Here is a 20,107-nt window from a genome sequence, read left to right as displayed (position 1 = left end):
CCTGCAGCATCATCTGTTGAGGTAAAGATGGCAACAACCTAAAATGTCCATCAACAGAGACTGGTTAAATAATTACGGTGTATCTTCACCACGAAATACTTTAGGCGTTACTGCTTCTTTATGCATAAAATAGCTCTGGAACTATATGTTAGAAACTGGTCACCCTGGTGGCCTCTGGGAGGGGACTGGGCTAAGGGGACAGGGGTGGGAGGGACTTCTCATTTGCCTTCTATACCTGATGAATGTATAACCTACCTCCACCCACCACTCTGAATGAAGCAAAACAGTTTCCTGGTGGCAGAGAGTACACTAATAGTTTTTAACATATTAGGAATCTTGAGATAAATCCTAACCAGAGTCCTGAGTTATGATGGGAATCATTTAGAGAAGTTCAGGAGCTGAAGGCCATCTCATGTTTCCCACTCACCTTTTCTCTCCACACAGAACACAAGGCACGAAGGAAGGGAAGGATAAGAGCAAGACAGCACAAAGGAGCCATGAAGCCAAGAATTTGTAGGACAGACACTTTATTAAGACTTGCTTGTAGTAAAACATTCAACCCTTTGACGTGTCCATTAGTTTGTTATTTTGTTTTTTGTTGGAGACCACAGCCTGATGCCCAAAAGCCTTTAGCCTCATCTTACGTCAGTCTAGTCAATGGTTGCCTATTTTATAGTTCAACTAGTTGAGGAGAGTCAGGAAAATCTGGTCTTAACATCCCAAATTAAGGGCTGTAAGATTTGCAACCCATTTATATAAAGTGCTTATGTTCAGTGCAAAAAGGGCAGACTCAGAAGGGCAAGCAGATGCCAGGAAATGATGTTTTCTGGGAGACAGATGCATTCTATGACTCAAAGAAGGAAAAGCCACTTGTCACACTTCCCCATAAAGGGGTCTAGTATTTTCTTTTCAGCCTCTCCCCTCTCTAAGAGGACCAAAACTTTGAATCTGACAGATGCTCTTACAGTTGTTTATTTTACTATTAAAAAAACCTGGTTCAGAGGGAAATCCACAGGGTTTCTAAGCACCAGAGATAGTGACTTTGGCTTCTAGCTCCCGTTTCTCTCAGCAGCAAACGTGAGATCAACAGGCTGAGCTCTGGCTGGTGGGAGGCTCGCAGCTGCGGAGCTTTCCTCACACCCCTCATTTGCAAATCCAAGTCATGGACTATGGCAGACCTTTTCCAAATGCTGTCACATCTCCGGTGGGAAGACAGACCAATGCTTATTAAAGGAGCACTTCACCTAGTTGCCCAACTGGACATAACCTATTTCATCATCCCCTTGTTTAGTTCTTTTTAAAAAAAATTTTTTATTTATTTATTTATGGCTGAGTTGGGTCTTTGTTGCTGTGCACAGGTTTTCTCTAGTTGCGGCGAGCGGGGACTACTCTTCGTTGTGGTGCATGGGCTTCTCATTGCAGTGGCTTCTCTTGTTGCAGAGCATGGGCTGTAGGCATGCAGGCTTCAGTAGTTGTGGCTTGCGGGCTCTAGAGCGCAGGCTCAGTAGTTGTGGCGCACGGGCTTAGCTGCTCCGTGGCATGTGGGATCTTCCCGGAGCAGGGCTCGAACCTGTGTCCCCTGCATTGGCAGGCAAGGATTCTTAACCACTGCACCACCAGGGAAGCCCCCCTTGTTTAATTCTTGTCCGCTGGCCCAACTTCAAAGTGAACCTGTGACTCCCTTTGTTAAGACAAAGAAGTGCACTGCCTTCTCAATGACCTTGGGTCTCTGCATGTCCATCCTTCTGTTCCGAAGAGACTGAAGAGAAGCAGGAGGGAAGAGGAAGTGATTTCCTAACCAATTTAAGGGGCACAAATAGGCCTGTAACTCAAACAGGCAAAGTCTAGCCATTCAGTCCCAGGGTCTTGGCTACTGTTTCTGTCCCCAGACTCTCAAAGAGGAAGCTACTTTGTCTCACTTTGCAGCAGGGATATTGACAAAAGCCAGTACTTTGCTTGTAAACAACTCTCCTGCAATCCTGTTTGGAGAAGTTCCCTCTTCTCTCCCTGTGGATAAACGTGATGGCACCCCTCCTGCCCATGTGTAGGGCTCCAGACCCCATCACGTGTACGGGTAGCCACAGCTTTCAGATGCCAGCACCTGAGGACCTTTCTGTTCAGACCACCTTCCAAAGATTCATGGTAACTCTTGGCGCTCGTGAGAGAAGAGACACTCAGAATGGTTTTATACTACAGGAAGCACCTGCCCTAAAGCCATCTCTGAGTTTGGGGAAGGGAAGGAGGGAAAAAGAGGCAATCCTTTTGATGCTGCTCTATAATTCTCTGTTAAAACCCTTCTAGTCACGAGGAGCTACTGGAACGTCTCCACACAGAGGGAACTGTGTACAAACAGGATGAACCCGGGTTAAGAACCAAAAACGCGGGGAAGGTTTTCAGACCGGCAGAAGTCTAAAGTAAAGTGCCTCTTTGCAGTGGGGGGAGAGTTTCATTTGTTCAGAAATGCCTGGGCGTAAACATGAGCGAAACGAGCGTGCACACACACACACTCACTCTGAGGTAGAAAGAACTGGCCATCTCCAGACACACACACACACTCCACAATTTTACAGAAACATGGCACTTGCGTGAAAGGTCCTGTCTTTGCCCAGGATGGCAAGTCGGGTCCAATTCCAGCTCTTTCTCACCTGGGGTGGAGCCAGGGAAGTCCCGTCCCACAGGAGGAAAGAGCTGGAAGCATGCCCATCACTCCCCTCCCACAGTTGTCAGGCTCCGCAGCCCAGGGTCACTTCCTGGAGCCCGAGCCGTGGGCACCCCGGCTGTGGCTTGTCAGAAGCCACTGGGAGCAGATGTCTTGCACTACTGCGTCCCCACTGCTCTTGGCGGCCTGCTGCACCTGCTGGATGAGGACCGCGGCCCGTGAGTGTTCTTGCTTCACAGCGATCAAGTAGGCAGAACGCAGCTTGCAACACGTCAGGTAGGCCTGAACCTGCCAGTTGGGTGTAAGAAACAGCGGGAAGGAAACCGTCACTGACAAGTCACCAACAGGCACACAGAGAGCTCAAGCAGATGAGATACCACTTCTCACCTACCAATCAATAATTGGGTTCTTGCCTTTTATTACATTACGGCCACTCTTTAAATATTACACTGTGTTATTTTATAGTGTAAAAAGTTATTACAAATAAGCTAAGAATTTCAAAAAGAAGGTAGGCAGGCAGAGTCTGGCCTCTATCCACTCCCTCCAAGGCCCTCCTCTCTCCTGGGCTCTCCAGCTTCCTATTGGCCTCACTGCCGACAAACTGTGGTTTTGTAGTTATTTGGCTGATGACTTGACTGATGACTGCCTCCTTGGCTAGGATGGCAGGAATAGTGTCCGCTTTTTCTAACCATTCCGGGTGCCTAGCACAGGGTGTGGCATGCAGGTGTTCAATGAATATGCATGAAGTGAGTGAGTGAATGAATGAGCCATCACACCTGCCCCCTACAATGGGCACACAGAGCCCCTTTCTCTATTTTGTTTCTGACCTGCTGAATTAAAAATCTTTTAACAGGAAATGTGGGGAAGAAAACGCAGACACACAATTAGAAAAACTCTAAATAAGGCGTGATCCCAGGTTGATCTGACTTGCAGTTTGGCACAGAGGCAGCTCAGTTTCCTACATTCAGGACACCCTCCAGCTCAGGAATGCCCAGCTGGGTGGAGACGAGAGCCCCTGCCTTCCCTGGCCACAACGTCACCAGCACCCCCCTGGTTAGCCAGGGTTCCAGGCCAGCGAACAGCAAGGCCCAGGCGAGTTGCCTCAGAACTCCCGCTAGCAGCTGCCTTTCTGCCGTGACAGTCCTTCTGGTGGTTGGAGGGGACTCTTCTCTCTTGATGTTTCAATGCTCCATCTTCTTTTTTTACCTTGGTCACTAAAGTCTTCCTTTCCTAAGCTCAATTATAGATAATCGCCTACAGCTAGAAGACATGTTCTGACATGTCTGAGCTCACTGAAGTGATCAAGTCCTGCAGTATGGTTATCTACCTGCTGCCCTAGGACATTCACTTCACCCAGGCCCTCAGCTCCGCTTGGCACCAGTGTACATTAAACAGAATATCACAAGTTGGCAGGCAAAGTTCCTACCTAGAGGAGGAGGGCATTTTTCCAGAAAGTCTGGAATAGAAACTGAACGTGTGACCTGAGATCACGTAAGTGTGTTAGAACAGCTGCTGCCAGGAAAGACCTGAAAAAGTAACAACGACGGTATAGCTTTCAGTGTCCATCTTTCCCAGGCACAAAGTCTCTGTCCTACAGAGCAGGCGGATCACTCAAGGCTTGGAAAAGAACCATAGTCGGAGAATCTAGAAACCTGGGTGTCTGGCCTGGCTGTCGGGTTCTCATTTGGATTCTAGAAAAGTAATTTTCCACATTTCAGGATGTCAGAATTCCATCCTTTCCACAGGATCTCATCAGGATGTTGCAGAATTAAGTGAAGAAATGTTACGAACAGGTTCTCCCTAAACCCTCAAACGAAAAATGCCCTGCAAATTCAGTTCAGGGATTAGCAATACCGCCAGGGGGAGCAGCAATGTGGTTGCGTAAGAAGCTGTTTGCCTAACATTAGTTTTCTTCACAAGGGACTCAGCTGCCAGATCATTCCGCTGCTAGTGGCCAGGGCAGGCTGGCTTGGTTTTCTCCTGCCTCTCTTGGCCTGTGGGCCTTCCTCCAGATGGCAGGTGGATTGAACCTGCGGTGAGCCACAAACAGGAGCAGCTGGCACCCTTCACAAAGGTTCACCGATTTCCTACTCAACAGGAAGAGCTTGCAGGCCTCAGGGGCAAGGCCTGTTCTGGAGACTGAGGCACCAATAGACATTGTTGGTCAAAGGGTTGGGTGGGTTTTTTCCTTACTGTAGAGGGCACCCTTGTTCCTCCAGGATAAAGAGATGCTTGCTCACTCTGAGAACCTCATTCAGTGAGTCAATCTGAAGATGAAAGTGAGGATTTCCTAGGGCTCTGAGAGAAAACCTCCATAGGAAATGGAGAGTTGAGAGCAGCCTAGGACATATGTGTCTTGGGGGATAAAGAAATGCGAGGGCAAAGGCTCATGTGGTCAGGTTTCTCATGTTCCCCACCTATTCCCTCCCTTCTACGCCCCTATCTGGGTCTCAGCCCCACCTCTGGTAACAAAGAGGCCGAGATACAGGTTGAATGGTAGCGAGCAAAGGATAAAGGTGAAAAGGCAAGTCCAAAGTGCTGTTCCCGAGCGTTACTGGGTATGGAGACAGTTCCACTCACCTTGTTGTCATCACTGTTTATCGCCTGGATCAGGCCCTCCAGCTCCTGTGCAGAACAGAGACACAGTAGTCATGAGATGGAGGGGTCCCCAGCGTGGGAGCCGGGGCCCAACCCAGCCTCAGCCCAGCCGTTCTGACTCAGGGTGGGGATGCCTGCCTGACCCTTCTCTACAAACTCATCTCCTGGGAATTCCCTGGCGGTCCAAAGGTTAGGACCCCATGCTTTCACTGCTGAGGGCCCGGGTTCAATCACTGGTCGGGGAACTAAGATCCCACAAGCCACGTGGCATGGCCAAAAAACCCACAAAAACCAAACTCAACTCCTGCTATAAGAGCAACAGAGGAAAGCTAATGATAACACTAAGCTTGGGAATCTGAGAAGCAACAGCAAACAAGAGACCTGTCCTTGGCCTTCAAGAGAGGATGTGGGGCTTCCCTGGTGGTGCAGTGGTTAAGAATCTGCCTGTCAATGCAGGGAACATGGGTTCGAGTCCTGGTCTGGAAAGATCCCACATGCTGCGGAGCAACTAAGCCTGTCCGCCACAACTACTGAGACTACACTCTAGAGCCTGTGAGCCATAACTACTGAAGCCCACACGCCTAGAGCCTGTGCTCTGCAACAAGAGAAGCCACTGCAATGAGAAGCCCACGCACCACAAAGAAGAGTAGCTCCCGCTTGCCACAACCAGAGAAAGGCCCATGCGCAGCAACGAAGACCCAACACAGCCAAAAATAAAATAAATAAAATAAAATAAATTTATTAAAAAAAAAAAAAGGATGTGGCTTTGTTCACCCCAGTAGGAAGCCATCGGGGGACAGTTTTGCAGGCGACATGCTTCAAAGGCCACCTGCAGGCCCACTATGACCTCCTCTACAATCACAGGGAGAAACTCAACTCTGTCGGTCCACAGACACTTCTGGGTGCCAACAGCATCAGACAATGGGATGCTGAGGGACGGCCTCTGGATACAGTGGTTATCACCATGAATTTTCTTTCCAGGGAAGGGTTGATTAGTGAGGCCATCATTACAGAGGGGTCAGAAAGACAGAGGGGGGCTTCCCTGGTGGCGCAGTGGTTAAGAATCCGCCTGCCAATGCAGGGGACATGGGTTCGAGCCCTGGTCTGGGAAGATCCCACATGCCGTGGAGCAACTAAGCCCGTGAGCCACAACTACTGAGCCTGCGCGTCTGGAGCTTGTGCTCTGCAACGGGAGAGGCCGCGACAGTGAGAGGCCCGCGCACCGCGATGAAGAGTGGCCCCCGCTTACCGCAACTGGAGAAAGCCCTCGCACAGAAATGAAGACCCAACACAGCCATAAATAAATAAATAAATAAAAGTGGGCAGTGGCCCAATTCCTGGAAATCCCCACCCCTTCCTAAAATAGCTATAATAAAAAAAAAAAAAAAAAAGAAAGACAGAGGGATCTTGTAGTTTCAGGTACAGTATGGGGAAAAGAAAAATAAAGAGGGGGATGTGAAGACACTGAAATAGATAGAGGAGCTGAGAGGTCTAGAGGTGAGCACACCTGGGGTGGAATTCTCTTGAACGCTTCCAAGCAGTTGAGGAGGATGGTGTCCCCGTCACTTTTGGCCGCCATGCCTGACTCGCTGACACATTTGAGCAGCTGTCGGATCTCACTGTACTTCTCCCTCTCCACCAACTGCCGGGCAGCTTTGCAGTAGGTTGTGGCAGCGTCCAGCTGGAAGTCCTAGAACAGAACATGGGGTGATGGGTGTAGGGAGGCAGGGACACCAATGGCGGGAAGGAAGGTGACATTTACAGAGCTCCCACTGGGCTTGGGGTAGACAAGACTGTAGTCCCAATAGAGAACATACATAAACAAACAAACAATCAGCAAAAAGTTCCTCTTTTGGAGTTCGGCAGACATTTAGGAAGCATCCATAAAAATCGTAACTTTGATATCTACACTGGTACATCTCACTTGCTGCCGTGTCACTTTCTGAAAATATTCTAATCAAATGCCCAAGACCAGTTCATTCTCTCTCTAACGAGTCACCTTTCTCTTGGAAAATGGATGTCGGGGGCTGATATTGGCCGCCCTGGACACTTGGTGCTCTGTTAAGAGATGCCTTGGTGTTAGGAAACAGACCAATTTACCAAAAGACTGATTTGCTAGAAACTACCAGATAAACATTTTGTTGCCTTGGGGTCTTTGTCCAACATGGAAAATGCGTGGGAAGAAAGAAATCTGTCAGATTGTTTGTTGTCTTTGATCCTTCAGGTGCACAGTGCGTGAAGACCATGTCTGCCTGGAGGGTGATGGGCCTCAGCGTGCCTGTGTGTCACTGTGTGGTGGGGAGTGGTCTGGCTTTTCATGGTTTTGGCGCCCTGCTCCATCCTCTGCTCCAGAGCCACAGCTGTACCCATGTCCTCTTATCACAAGCAACAGAAAATGTAAGCCTCGAGCCGGCTCATGGGCAGAAGGATGGAGGGGCAGCTCTTGCTGCCAGTGGCCCCTCCCACTGAATAGGACCCCCGCACCGCAGCCCCTCTGCCACCTCCTCCAGCCACGCTCCCCCGCAATGAGGACAGCTGTGTGGAACTCTCCTAGACCTCGTTTCAGGTAGTTATTTGATAGCTTTTGATGAACTCGTCATTGGTTGCTTGGCTTTTGGCAAAGTGGCCTACGGTCTTGAATTTGACCCAGTTCTATAACAGCCCTCTCGTTGATTTCATCCTTGATGTACGTGTAAATCTGCTTTCCTTGGGATAAAAATTTTCTGAAGAATGACCTCTCACAGAACTGTGGTCATGTGCTGATCGCCCTCGGTATAATCCTGAGTAATCTGAGTCATACCTGCAGAACACGGAATGCAATTCCAAAACCATCTTCTACATTTTTCCCTCCTAGCATGACCTGAAAATGAGAGGGAAACATGCTTAAAGAAGCAAGAATTACTGGAGCAGCCCCTCAGTCAAGAACGAGGCCCTCATTCATTCATTTATTCAACAAATATTTGTGGAGACTCTACTGAGAGCAGGCACTAGTGATACAAGAGTAATCAAAATGGACTCGATCTCCAGCCTTCCGGGGCTCTCATTCCATCGGGGAGGCAGCGATCAAAAGAATGACTGAAATAATGATAACTAGACGATTACAAGTGTGATAGGCACTCTGAAAGAGAACAGCCTGCCGGAGGTCTGACGCATCGTGCATACCTTGCAGGCAACATCCATTTTCATGTGGTTGTTTCCAAACAGGGTTGGCAGAGGCAAGGGGGTGATCTGAGAGGTCCCAGCACTTTCGCAGCGATGTAAGAACCTGGTCACTTCCATCTGCAGCTGAAGTGTGTTCATGTGCCTACAGTGACAGGAGATGCACAGTCTAGCCTCAGGAGGGGCCTCAGGAGTAACTAGGGCCAGGTGACTGAGAAATCATAATAGGATGGCAACGGAAAAGGCAGAAGAAAGGATGTGGAGAGAAGAGAGATCCAAAATACTCTCTGAGCAGTTACGACAAGACAAAAGCGGCTGATGAGTGTTTATGGAGCACGGTGTGCTACTAACAACAACAGCAGTCGAGAGAGACATGAACCCTGCCCTCCAGAGTTCAGAGGCCAGAGGAGAGGTGGATAACAGACAGACACATCAAGTATCTAGCGATTGGGACTGTGAAGGGATAAACGGTAGCGGTGGAGCATTTACTTCAGATGTTGTGTTCTCAGCAAAAACGCTGAGAGGAGGGAAGGACTTGGGGTGCTGAGGAACCCCCCGGAGGCCAGGGTGCCTGAAGCGCCACAAGAAAGGAGAGAGTAGCATGAGGTAAGATGGAGATGCAGGCAGGGGCCAGATCACCCAGGACTGCTTTTGCCTCTTGTAGGGGGTAGGGGCTTAGTCTGACTGTCACATGTGATCCCGGCCCCCGCCCCTCCCCTACCTTCCTCTTCGCCTACAAGCTCCTCTGGCAGCTTTCCAGGCTTGCACCGGACACTGTCATCCAGGAATGATTCCTGTTAGGTGTGTGCGTGTATGTGTATGTGTTTGTTTCCCAAGAGTTCAGAGATGGGCAAGAGCAGCTGCATCACTGACAGACCCTCGGTTCCAGCCTTTCTGCCCTACCCCAACTGTTCCCTGAACCCCAAGTTACCTTGACACATCAGCTGCCGTCATCTTCTTTCGGAAGAAGGTGGTTTTCTTCCTTCCAGTACGGCGGGAGGTTTCTTGGAGGTAGATCTTCAGGTGGTCCTTGGCCTTAAGCAGCCAAGAGAGCTTCTCTCCCAGCTCCGTGTATGTCTTTGCTTTGTGACTGAAGAACCGAATACAGGTCATGGCGGCCCGGATGTGGTCCTGGAAGAGGAAAATGAATGTTCAGGTCAAAGGAGATTTGGAGGGCGGGGGGTGTGAGGAGAATTCTGATCTGATTTCCCCCCGTGAAGCCTGGCTGCCAGCACCCTTTCCCTCAGAGGCCCAAGAGATCCGAAAGTGAACTGACTGGCTGGGACCTTAGGTAGGACGTTATTCCACCACAAGAGATCTTTAACAAGGAGACTTCTGATTCTCCATTCGACTTGCCTTCACTTTTACTCTGGCGTTGAATAAGCCAATTTCTCTGTGATTTAGTGTTGGCCACCCTCAGACAGATTGGAAGAAACATGGTCCCTCTCCTTTCATGCATCTTCTCTAAAAACACTTATTTCTCCTTCATTCCTTATGAATTCTGCATTCATGCCCCATGTTTATCTTGAAACTACCATATCCCTCTTTTTTATCTTTACATTCCCTGAATTCTGAAGAATGCTATTACTGACAAGATTAAAGTCTGCCTCTTTAGGATGAGAATGGAAATCCTGATATTATGTAAGAATGCTAGAGAGTAACATGGATTTGCTGTAGGCTTAGTCAAGGAGCAAGGCCAGGAGCAAAAACGACAGTCTTGTTCCCTCATCCTGCACGGTCTCCCCACGTGACAGGCCGACAGGGACAGAGGCAGAAGGCAGGATGGGGCTGCTGTTACCTTCATAAACTGCTGGAGCTCATACAGAATGTGGTAGTAGTTCTTCTTCTGTAAATGTTGGCAGGCGGCAATCAAGTACTTTCCCCAGCTTTCCAAGGTTGGATCAATGGATTCTAGCAAGTTTTCTAAAACGTGTAGCTTCCCACTTTTATAGCTTGGCTGGAAAATGCCTTCTATGAAGATTTCTGGGGGACTCTCCTGGAGCAGGGCAAAGTGAAAAGTCAGAAGTCTTGAGCCTGGTTCTGGCACTGTCTGGGACCCATTCTTAGTTTCCTTCCACTCACAGCCCTTCAGCATCCTCCCATAGCGGTGCGTCTTATCTTTTTGCACATCACAGATAGAACCCTTTGAGAATCCCGCTCGGGTTACTGCTCCCCTTCTCTCCTTCTCCGTACAGAAAAGCTCCTTGACAGAGTTATCTGCACTCCCTGTCTCCAGTTCCTCTCCGGTGACTGTCTCCTGAACTCACTCACATCTAGCTTTTGCACCTACAACTCCACTGCAACTGCCCCTTAGGTCACCAATGACCTCTATGTTGTTAAATCTAAAATTCTTAGTCCTTGTTTTCCACCTGCTCTGTCAACAGCTTTTGATACAGCTGATGGCTTCCTCCTTGAAAAGGTTTCTTTATTTGGCCCCCAGGATACCACCCCCACCAGGTTTTCTTTCTACTTCTCTGGCTACACCTTCTCAGTCTCCTTTGCTGATTCCTCCTAATCTCTCCAGGGCTTAGGAGGGAGCTGTTCTCTTTTCTTTTTTTTGGCTGCGTTGGGTTTTTTGGCTGCACGTGGGCTTTCTCTCTAGTTGTGGCGAGCGGGGGCTACTCTTCGATGGGTGCGCAGGCTTCTCATTGTGGTGGCTTCTCTTGCTGTGGAGCATGGGCTCTAGGTGCGCAGCCTTCAGTAGTTGCAGCACCCGGTCTCAGTACTGGTGCCTCGCATGGGCTTAGTTGCTCCGTGGCATGTGGGATCTTCCTGGACCAGGGCTCGAACCCGTGTCCCCTGCAAGGGCAGGTGGATTCTTAACCACTGTGCCACCAGAGAAGTCCCTGTTCTCTCTTCTTTACTCACTCTTTTGATTTCATAAGTCTTAGGGCTTTAAATTTATCTATCTGATGATTATGTCTAAATCTCTATTCCCAGCCTGTTTATTCTTTCTGAACTCCAGAATTGTATACCTAACTTATACCCAACTGCCGACGCAAAAAGTCCTCTTTGGTATCTAGAGAACGATACATATTGATATAAAACTGCACTCCTGATTGTTTCTTCCCAATCTGCTCTTTCTGCAGTCTTCTCCTTCTCAGATGGCAATTTTGTTCTTCTATTTGTTCAGGCCAAAAACCTTAGCCATCTTTCTCTTACACCACAACATAAAAGTCATCAGCAAATTCTATTGGCTCCACCTCAAAATACATACAGAATCTGTACGTAGCTGACCACTTCTCACCACCTCCATGTACCATCCTGGCCCAAGTCATCATCACCACTTGCCTGGATGATTGCAATGGCCTCCTCCCTGGTCTACCATCTTCCACTCCTGCCTCTTTTTTGACTAATGCCAACCAACCAACCTGAATGATTCAGTTAAAACATAAGTCAGATCATGTTACTTCTCTGCTCAAAATCTTCCAATGGTTTTCCTTCTCACTCAGCACAAAGCCCAAGTCCTCATAATGTCTACAAGGCTCTAAATGATCTAGGCCCTGTTAGCTTTCTGACCTTATCTGCTACCACCCTTTCCCCAGCTTACTCTGCTCAAGCTGCCCTGGCCTTTGCCCTTGCTACTCCCTCCACCTGGACAGTGCTTCCTCCACAATCTGCACAGTTCATTCCCCACCTACTTCAGGCCTTTACTCAGATGTCATCTGTCCTGGGCACCCTGTCTAAAATTACACAATCCGTCCCTTCCCTCGCCCCCACTTTACTCTTCTTATTACTTGTCACCTACACTATGTATCTGATTATCTTGTTTATTGTCTCTCTCCCTACTATAATGTAAGTTTTAAAGAGCAGCTATTTTTGTCTGCCCTTTTTTTCTTCACTGTTGTGAAGAATAGTCCTTGGCTATTTAATAACTATTTCTTGGATGAATGAATAAATGATAAATATCATAGACCAACTCATCAGGAAAGTGCAAACACATACTAATCTGCTCACTTCTGAAGTTCATCTGTGGTTCAGAGACCGTGAGTCATAAACCCCCATTCCACAGTCATAGAAAAGAAAACCATTTGGCCATTCAACCCCTTAAGAATTTCCATTTTGGGACCTCCCTGGTGGCACAGTGGTTAAGAATCCGCCTGCCAATGCAGGGGACACAGGTTCAATCCCTGGTCCAGGAAGATCCCACCTGCCGTGGAGTAACTAAGCCTGTACGCCACAACTACTGAGCCTGCGCTCTAGAGCCCGCGAGCCACAACTACTGAAGACCGCATGCCTAGAGCCTGTGCTCCGCAACAAGAGAAGCCACCGCAATGAGAAGCCCGCTAGCCGCAATGAAGAGTAGCCCCCGCTCACCGCAACTAGAGAAAGCCTGTGTGCAGCAATGAAAGGAAGACCCAACACAGCCAAAAAAAAAAAGAACTTCCATTTCATCCATTCATCTATCCACTCATTCATTCATAACTGGCACTAGGCTAGGTGCCTGAAGACACCAGGTAAGGTAAATATGGGCCTTCTTGCTCCAGATGCGAAGACACAATTGTAAACAAATAGTTGCAATCCAGTGGGATAAATGCAATAACAGAGTTATGTTCCTGGTACAGTGATGGTTTATAGGAAGAGGTGAATGCTCAATACAGAGGGTCTGGAAGGATAAACAGGAGTTTTTCAAGAAAACAAGGAGGGGCAGGGCATTCTAGGAATGAGGAGACAGCAATGCAGACTCGTGCAAGTAAGAAAGGGCAATGGCACAACCGGGAAACTTAAGTAGTTTGGCAAGTCTGGAATACAGAGCATAGATAGGATTTGCAGTGAAAATAAACTGGAGAAATAAGGGGGCCTGATACTGTTGGGTCCTGCATTCACGCTAAGGAATTTGGACTTCATCTTGTGGCCATGGGGATCCACCGAAGGCCTTTTAGAGAGAGGAATAACATGAATTAAGAATAACATAAATAACATGTACTATGTTTTAGAAAGCTCACTCTGGGGCAGTGTGGTGGGTAAGGGGTGAAAAGGCAGGGAATGAGGCTAGAAACACCACATCTTCCATGCTCTAGGCATTCAGTCGTAGTTTTCACAATGTTTCTTTCTGTTGTTCCCCACCTGCTTGAGAAGGTAAGATACTGCAGTTCAATGGTAGTTGTGATTACAGGAGATAAAAAGAAGCCTTCTTTCCTAGCTCTGACTAATGTAAAGCAGGGGCAATGCTGTCGTCAGCTTATACCGAAATAAGTAAGTAAGCAGCTTAACCCTCTGGAGTGGTCATCACTTAGAAGAAACAGAACTGGGTGAGGTGAAGTAGCTTTACCTCAAAACTCTTTTGGAAACTGAAGAAAAGGAAACAGGTTAGCAATTAAATGCCAGATAATATAACTTTTACAATATTCTTGACACCCAGTTAAGACACAGTAGCTAAGGCAGTAGTGAAAACATTTCCCTTTCGCTGTCCTGTAGGGGTATGGTTACCACGACTCTGTACTGTTGACTCACTTGGAGAAATCCTAGAAGATATGCCTATTTGTAAACTTTCAATGGCTGCCATTTTGGATGAAGGCAGCAGATTGGAATTAAAGCATACCTCAAGCTCCTTTAATTTTATATGAAATTTGGTACTAATCAGTCAATTCCTCAGAAAAATTTCATGGGACTGGGGCTTCCCTGGTGGAGCAGTGGTTGAGAGTCTGCCTGCCAATGCAGGGGACACGGGTTCGAGCCCTGGTCTGGGAAGATCCCACATGCCGCGGAGCAACTGGGCCCCTGAGCCACAACTACTGAGCCTGCGCGTCTGGAGCCCGTGCTCCGCAACAAGAGAGGCCGCGATAGTGAGAGGCCCGTGCACCGCGATGAAGAGTGGCCCCCGCTTGCTGCAACTAGGGAAAGCCCTCGCACAGAAACGAAGACCAAACACAGCCAAAAATAAATAAATAAATTTTAAGAAAAGTTTAAAAAAAAAAAAAAATTTCATGGGACTTTCAGATAAAAAACAGAAGGCCAAAGAGTCATGGTGAAACAGAGTCCTGACTTGGCTTAACAATGGCTCCAAAGAAATAATGCACTTCAGGGGTGCCTTTGCCCCCTGTGGGAGGAGGGCAGAGGATGTCAGAGGAAAAAAAGGAGGGCACGCTCTCCTTCTGTGAGATACTTGTGGCCCAAATTTAGGATCTGGCTCATGGGTGCTTCCTGGCCTTTGTGGTAACAGCCCTGAGTGGATGAGCATTGGGGTCAGCAGCAGGACGCAGCCCAGAGCAGGTGGGAAGTGTGTGGAAACAGAGAGGTTAGGCAATTTGCTCAAGGTCACACCACTTACACCAAGCATCTCATTCCAGAGACCATGCTCTCAGCTATTACTTGGTTCTGCTAAATGTTCTGGGAGAAGGGATGAAATTTGTCACTGCCAGTCAGAAGGGCAATCTGGGATCCAGGTTAAGACTTTCGCACACTCATCAGATCATGATTTGTGCAGATAGAATTTGCCATTTGTGTTTTGTTTTGTTTTGTTTCTTTGGCTGCACCATGAGGCTTACAGGTTCCTAGTTCCCCAACCAGGGATTGAACCCGGGCCCTCGGCAGTGAAAGTGTGGAGTCCTAACCACTGGACCACCAGGGAATTCCCTAGAATTTGCCATTTGGACCTGACTTTGCCAGAGATGATCTCATAGCTCAACCCTGGGGTAAGGTTAAGGGGGGTTACTGCCTCCATGAAAACTGGATAGGCCAAGCCAAGTGGGCAAAGCAGGCACTGCCGTGTGAGAGCCATGTCTGCAAGTCCCACCTTGTGGAGGAGGTGCAGCAGGGCTTCCCGCAGGCAGCTGTGCCTCACGTAGAAGTTGATGATGGCCAGGTTGGTGCTGTAGTTATGCAGGTAGAAGAGGCATTCTTGGTAGTAGGTGTTGTTCATGATCTTCCCTTCAGGAATCACCTCCAGAGAGAGGCTCTGGGTCCGAAGCGTAGCTTCCAGCTCTTTCAAGGTGGCCAAGTAATCATCATCTTGCTGGCAAGATAGGACAGAGTGTGAGGGAACAGTGGAACTCAGGGAGTTCTCAGCAGCCGCTGGAAATACTGTTTTCAAAGAATATTTAACAATGTGGAAAAGTGCTCACTATTACATAGTTTTAAGGGTAGAAAACAGGCAGGATATAAAATTCTATATATTATAAACTGTATAACACCAATTAAATAAAAAACATAATAAAGAAAATTCACTAAAATCTAAATATTGCTTAAGTCTGGGTATGGGATTATATGTGATTTTCATTGTTTTAAAATTAGTTTTCTTTTTTTTTTTGAAATTTGACTCTTTATGACTTATCTAACCATATATAATGGAAAGAACGAAATCCAAACCTGACAGCTCTGAGCCAGGGCTGCCACTGTCAGCTGAATGGAAGCTGATACTCTCCCCAGGCCGTTACTGCTCCTGGGCCTCCCCCTGGCCCTGGAGCCCACCCTCTGCCTGCTGTGCTCTTACCACGGATAGAAGTGGCCTCGCTGTGGACTCCAGGTACTCAACCACATCCTGCACCAGTCTTGAGCCATGACTCAGCTGATTGAGGTCGAGAGGGGGCTTCAGACAGCGACTAAACTTCTCCCGTGCGGCGGCGAGGTTCCCAGCTTTGAGGCAGGCCATGCCCCAAGCGTGCCATGCCCCGGTGGTATCAAGGCCAGTCTTTGTGGAGACCTGGAGGAAAAACTGCTCCTTTTAGGGAGAGGCACCCACAGCCATGCCTGAGGGTCCCAAAGACCGATTCTATCCCCTTGATGTCGGTCCTAAAGACCAATTCTATCCCCTTGGTGTCGGTCCCAAAGACCGATTCTATCCCCTTGGTGTCAATCATTTCCCTCCCCACCACCCCACACTCACACACTTTACTCTCACACTGGCAAACTGGTCATGCCCTAGACACTCCCCATGGCCAAGGACAACTAGAGAAGGTAACTCGTTGGGGTAGATGTCAGCTTTGTCTGTGCCTCACCTCAACGCCCAGTTGGTAGTACTCAGCTTCCAAAAGCTGGTTCCTTAGCCTGGTTACTGCGGCTGGTTGCAAGATCTGATCCAGAGATGGCACGTGGCGATAGGCAGCAGCAACTAAAATATTCAGCACATCTACCTTGCTGATGTAGCTACAGGGAGGAAAAGGGCAAGGCAGTGAGGCTCCCCAGGGTCATCCCAAGAACAGGTGCTGCTTAAAGGTTTTCTATTTCATTTCCAATGTGAAATGTGATAATGAGAATTGTGAGGTACATGGGAGAAAAGACTCTGGAGTCAGACTCTCGGAAACTCAACTCTATCACTTAGTGGCTCTATGACCTTGGGCAAGTTAGTTAACCTTTCTCAGCCTCAATTTACTCATCTGTAAAATGGATAGAATAACAGGGAGTTTTTAAGGATAAAATGAAATAACCGAAGGAAAAGAGCTTAGGATGGTGTCTAGAGCTTTGTAGGCACTCATCAAACGTTAGCTATCAATACATGGAGCACGGACGCTCCGGGACACTCAGGTCTCCTATTTTGAGGCAAGGCCTTTATACTGAATGCTGGGAGCTCGCAAGCTACCCGTTTTCTTTTTGGTTCTCTGGAACCTTACTTGCTTGGGAGAGCGTATATGGACTGTATCGGCAGCCAGCACTCCCGGTCAGTACAGAGGTCACATCACTACCATCCTCTGGAGGTGCTGCTGGCCAGGGGCCTCAGATTCGAGTGCCCTGGACTTGACATCCTTTCTCTGGGTTAAGGATGGACTCTTGTTACTAGGACTGCTGCCTTTGATCTTATTCCTGACACCTGGTGATTGCAAAAACCTTATAACAACGGAGCCCAGAGAGCTGTCTGGGATCATTCTGTTTAGTCCTGCCTGAGACAGGCCTACACTCAAGGATCTTGAATCTTGTATCATTCAAAACCCTCTGCGGATCCTGACTTGTCCACTGATTTCCCTGGAAAGGGATTCAGTACATCAGTGATTCTCAACCTAGTGGGGATGGGCAGGGGACAGTATAGTTGTAAAAGCAAATTCGGTATCATAATGTATTGGACGTGTGTAACAGGTGGTGTGAGTTTTGTTTTTAAACATTTATTTATTTGTCTACAGAAGAAGTTATGAGTTAAAAACAGTGGAAAAATACTCTGCAAACCAGGAGTTCTAAACACACATGAGAGATGAATCTACTATCATCAGCAACTGGGCACAAGTGCAGCGATTCCCTAGAGTGAGTGTACCGATTCCAGGGCTGGGGAGAAAGAATGTGTAATTTGAAACCACCGCTATTAAGTGTCAGAGAAGCCCATGGCACCTGAGGATGGGTGAGAATCCTACCGAAGCAAGGACTTCCTTAATTTCTGCTCCCTTAGCCCAAAGTGGATATTTCCTCCATCTATATTAGATTTTGAAGGAAGTATAGGATTTGCTGTTAGATTTGTTCTCCAGCCCCCATCTAAGTATACTTTTCTGTTAATAAGATTTTATCTCATTTACATTTCTGATAGTTGAGAAATATTTAGATATATCTTTATTTTTGCCTTAAATTCTACCTTTTGCTATATAAAATGGTTTCTGTTCTTTCCTTCCCTTCTCCTCCATTTCCGATAAATTGGTAGAGTTTTGGTTCTTTTCATGGTTATTTAAAAAAATTGTATTTAACATATTATACAGCTCATTTTTCATTTGTCAACTTGAAAAATGATGTAGAATCTTTTGCCTCTTGATATGAGTGAAATTAACTCCTTTATATTTCCTTCCACTTTCTGTCCTACCTCCTTCTGCCTTTCTCAACCTTCTGGTTTTTGCTAATAGGAATAATAAAACTAACATTTTTGGAGTACACAGGCTCAGTTCTTAGCCCTTTATATGGATACAGTACTCTCACTTTACAGCCATATGAAATAAGTATTATTATCACCCCCATTTTCTAGAGGAGGAAACCGAGGCCCAGAGTGGTTAACAGACCCATCTAAGGTTACAGAGCTAGGAAGCGGTGGAGCTGAGAGCCACTGCGCTCTCTGTCATCTGGTGAGTTTGCAGGCCAGTACTCTGGGCAAGTGCCTGAAGCACTGACACGTCAAAGAAAATTATGCTCTTTGCTCTCAAATCTGGCTAGGACTGAGAGCTGGGAATGCACAACGTGAGTCACACATCTGGGTGGGTAAGCCGGGAATTGGGAGTTTTCACTGTCAGGTTAATGAATGGAGGCAGAGCAGGTTGTGTAGGGAGCTGGGGCCTAATCCTCGCTTTTCCATAGAAACTTCTACCTTATGACTCACATTCCTCCCTGGGACATAGGGATAGACCAGTCCGCAGGGTGCTTGATAGATCTGTTACCCAGAACTCCCTGAGGCCACAGTCCGAATTTGGTCAAGACTAGGGTAGAGGACACATCTCCTTTAAAAGCTAGCAAGTTCCACAGAGACTAAAGGTGCTCTCCAAAATTGATTTTCATTACAAATTAACCAGTCTTTCTTTCTAACTGGAAAAGAAAGACGCTATAGCTAGAGAACCTGCCTTGAGGATCCACTCAGGGAAAGAGAAGAACACAGGCCGTCAACGTAGGGAGAGGAAGACTGCTTGTGATCTGGTAACAGCATTTCATCAACGTCAAAGGGAGATGCAAAACAGTTCAGCGTGTCTTGTCAGAGGACTGGGAGGTGAAAACCCACAGTAGGGTCAGAAAAAGAAGCTGGATAGACATGACCACCATGAAAAAGAAGACAGACTCATTTCCACTTACCTGTCACAAAGAGCCAGGTCCTGGCTCCGGCCCGCCTTGACGAACATCATCTTGGCGCTGAACAGCAGCTGCTTCATGATGTCTGTGAGCAGCCCCGCATCCACCTCCGGATTGGTGAGCCCCTGGGACAGCCTGCAGCAGTGCTCAATCAGCTGGTGGCCGCAGGCAACGCTGTCCTGGTGCAGATTCAGGATGGCGATACACAAGGAGGCACTGGGGGCCTGGCCCAGGTGGAAGAGGAGAGAAGCACACTGTGAGTTCCCGGAACAAAGCAAGTCTTCAAATGTAGCTGGGAGGGAGGAATTATTCTTCCCGTTTCACAAAGCTTGAAAAACCCTGGGGGAAGGAGCCAAAAATCCCACAGCAAAGCAGAAGTAGAGCTAAACATACTTCAGAAGTTCTAAGTAGCACTTGCAAAGATCTGCCTGCTAGGTTTTTGTCTCCTTACTGGGAGGAAGGCAGCTGTGTCCACGTGTTACCTATTTCTTGGGAATGTCTGTAGGTGCCCTTCTTTTTTAGTCTACTGTCCCACTAGCGCAGGTGCTCCTTAATGCTGGCTTGGATGATAGTCATCTTGCTTGTCTGGCTACCTGAAGAAGTCTTTGTTTCAAGCCACTGGAAACAGTACTGCTAAATTAATATTCCTAAAGCACACTCTGAAACCTTCCATGGCCCTGATGCCTACCAAGTACATATATCTTACTGCAGAGTGCAAGGCCCTACACATAAATAGCCTATTTCAACCCTACCTTTCCTGCCTCTCTATTAACACCCTATGTTCTCTCCAAATTAAACCACTTCTAATTCCCCAATCATTTTTGATACTGTGCCTTCGCTTGGATGTTTGAGTTTGGAACTCTTTGTCCTTCTCCTAACCTCACTCCACTCAGCACACCCAAACTTCTGCTTGTCAAACTCCTACTGCACTTCCAAGGCTCCTCTTAAATGCTACCTCTTCCACGAAGCCTTTCCTGATTTCCTCTTGTGTATTTCTCAAGCTGTTCC

At 47.7% G+C, this 20,107-nt stretch overlaps 1 protein-coding gene across 9 annotated transcripts in view; it reads right to left on the bottom strand.

Moving 5' to 3' along the window:
• Positions 1 to 510: 510 nt before the first annotated feature.
• The window catches only part of ZFYVE26 (zinc finger FYVE-type containing 26), a 63,965-nt gene continuing 44,368 nt past the window's right edge, over positions 511 to 20,107 (bottom strand). For 7 of the 9 annotated variants that reach the window (XM_082451487.1, XM_082451489.1, XM_082451490.1 and 4 more), the window contains 11 exons: positions 19,103 to 19,323; positions 16,354 to 16,501; positions 15,849 to 16,058; positions 15,153 to 15,371; positions 10,215 to 10,412; positions 9,348 to 9,547; positions 8,420 to 8,561; positions 8,058 to 8,117; positions 6,765 to 6,947; positions 5,240 to 5,284; positions 511 to 2,947 (listed from right to left, as the gene is read on the bottom strand). In XM_082451487.1, the coding sequence (XP_082307613.1) occupies positions 2,744 to 2,947; positions 5,240 to 5,284; positions 6,765 to 6,947; positions 8,058 to 8,117; positions 8,420 to 8,561; positions 9,348 to 9,547; positions 10,215 to 10,412; positions 15,153 to 15,371; positions 15,849 to 16,058; positions 16,354 to 16,501; positions 19,103 to 19,323 (1,830 nt within the window). In that variant the 3' untranslated portion in view covers positions 511 to 2,743. The remainder of the gene's footprint in view (positions 2,948 to 5,239; positions 5,285 to 6,764; positions 6,948 to 8,057; positions 8,118 to 8,419; positions 8,562 to 9,347; positions 9,548 to 10,214; positions 10,413 to 15,152; positions 15,372 to 15,848; positions 16,059 to 16,353; positions 16,502 to 19,102; positions 19,324 to 20,107) is intronic. The other 2 variants (XM_082451488.1, XM_082451492.1) reach the window with 2 other exon arrangements.

Source organism: Balaenoptera physalus (assembly GCF_965194825.1).
Source record: "Balaenoptera physalus genome assembly, chromosome: 2".
Lineage (NCBI taxonomy): Eukaryota > Metazoa > Chordata > Mammalia > Artiodactyla > Balaenopteridae > Balaenoptera > Balaenoptera physalus.
The sequence above is the reverse complement of the archived record's forward strand: the minus strand, read 5'-3'. Positions and strand labels throughout refer to the sequence as shown.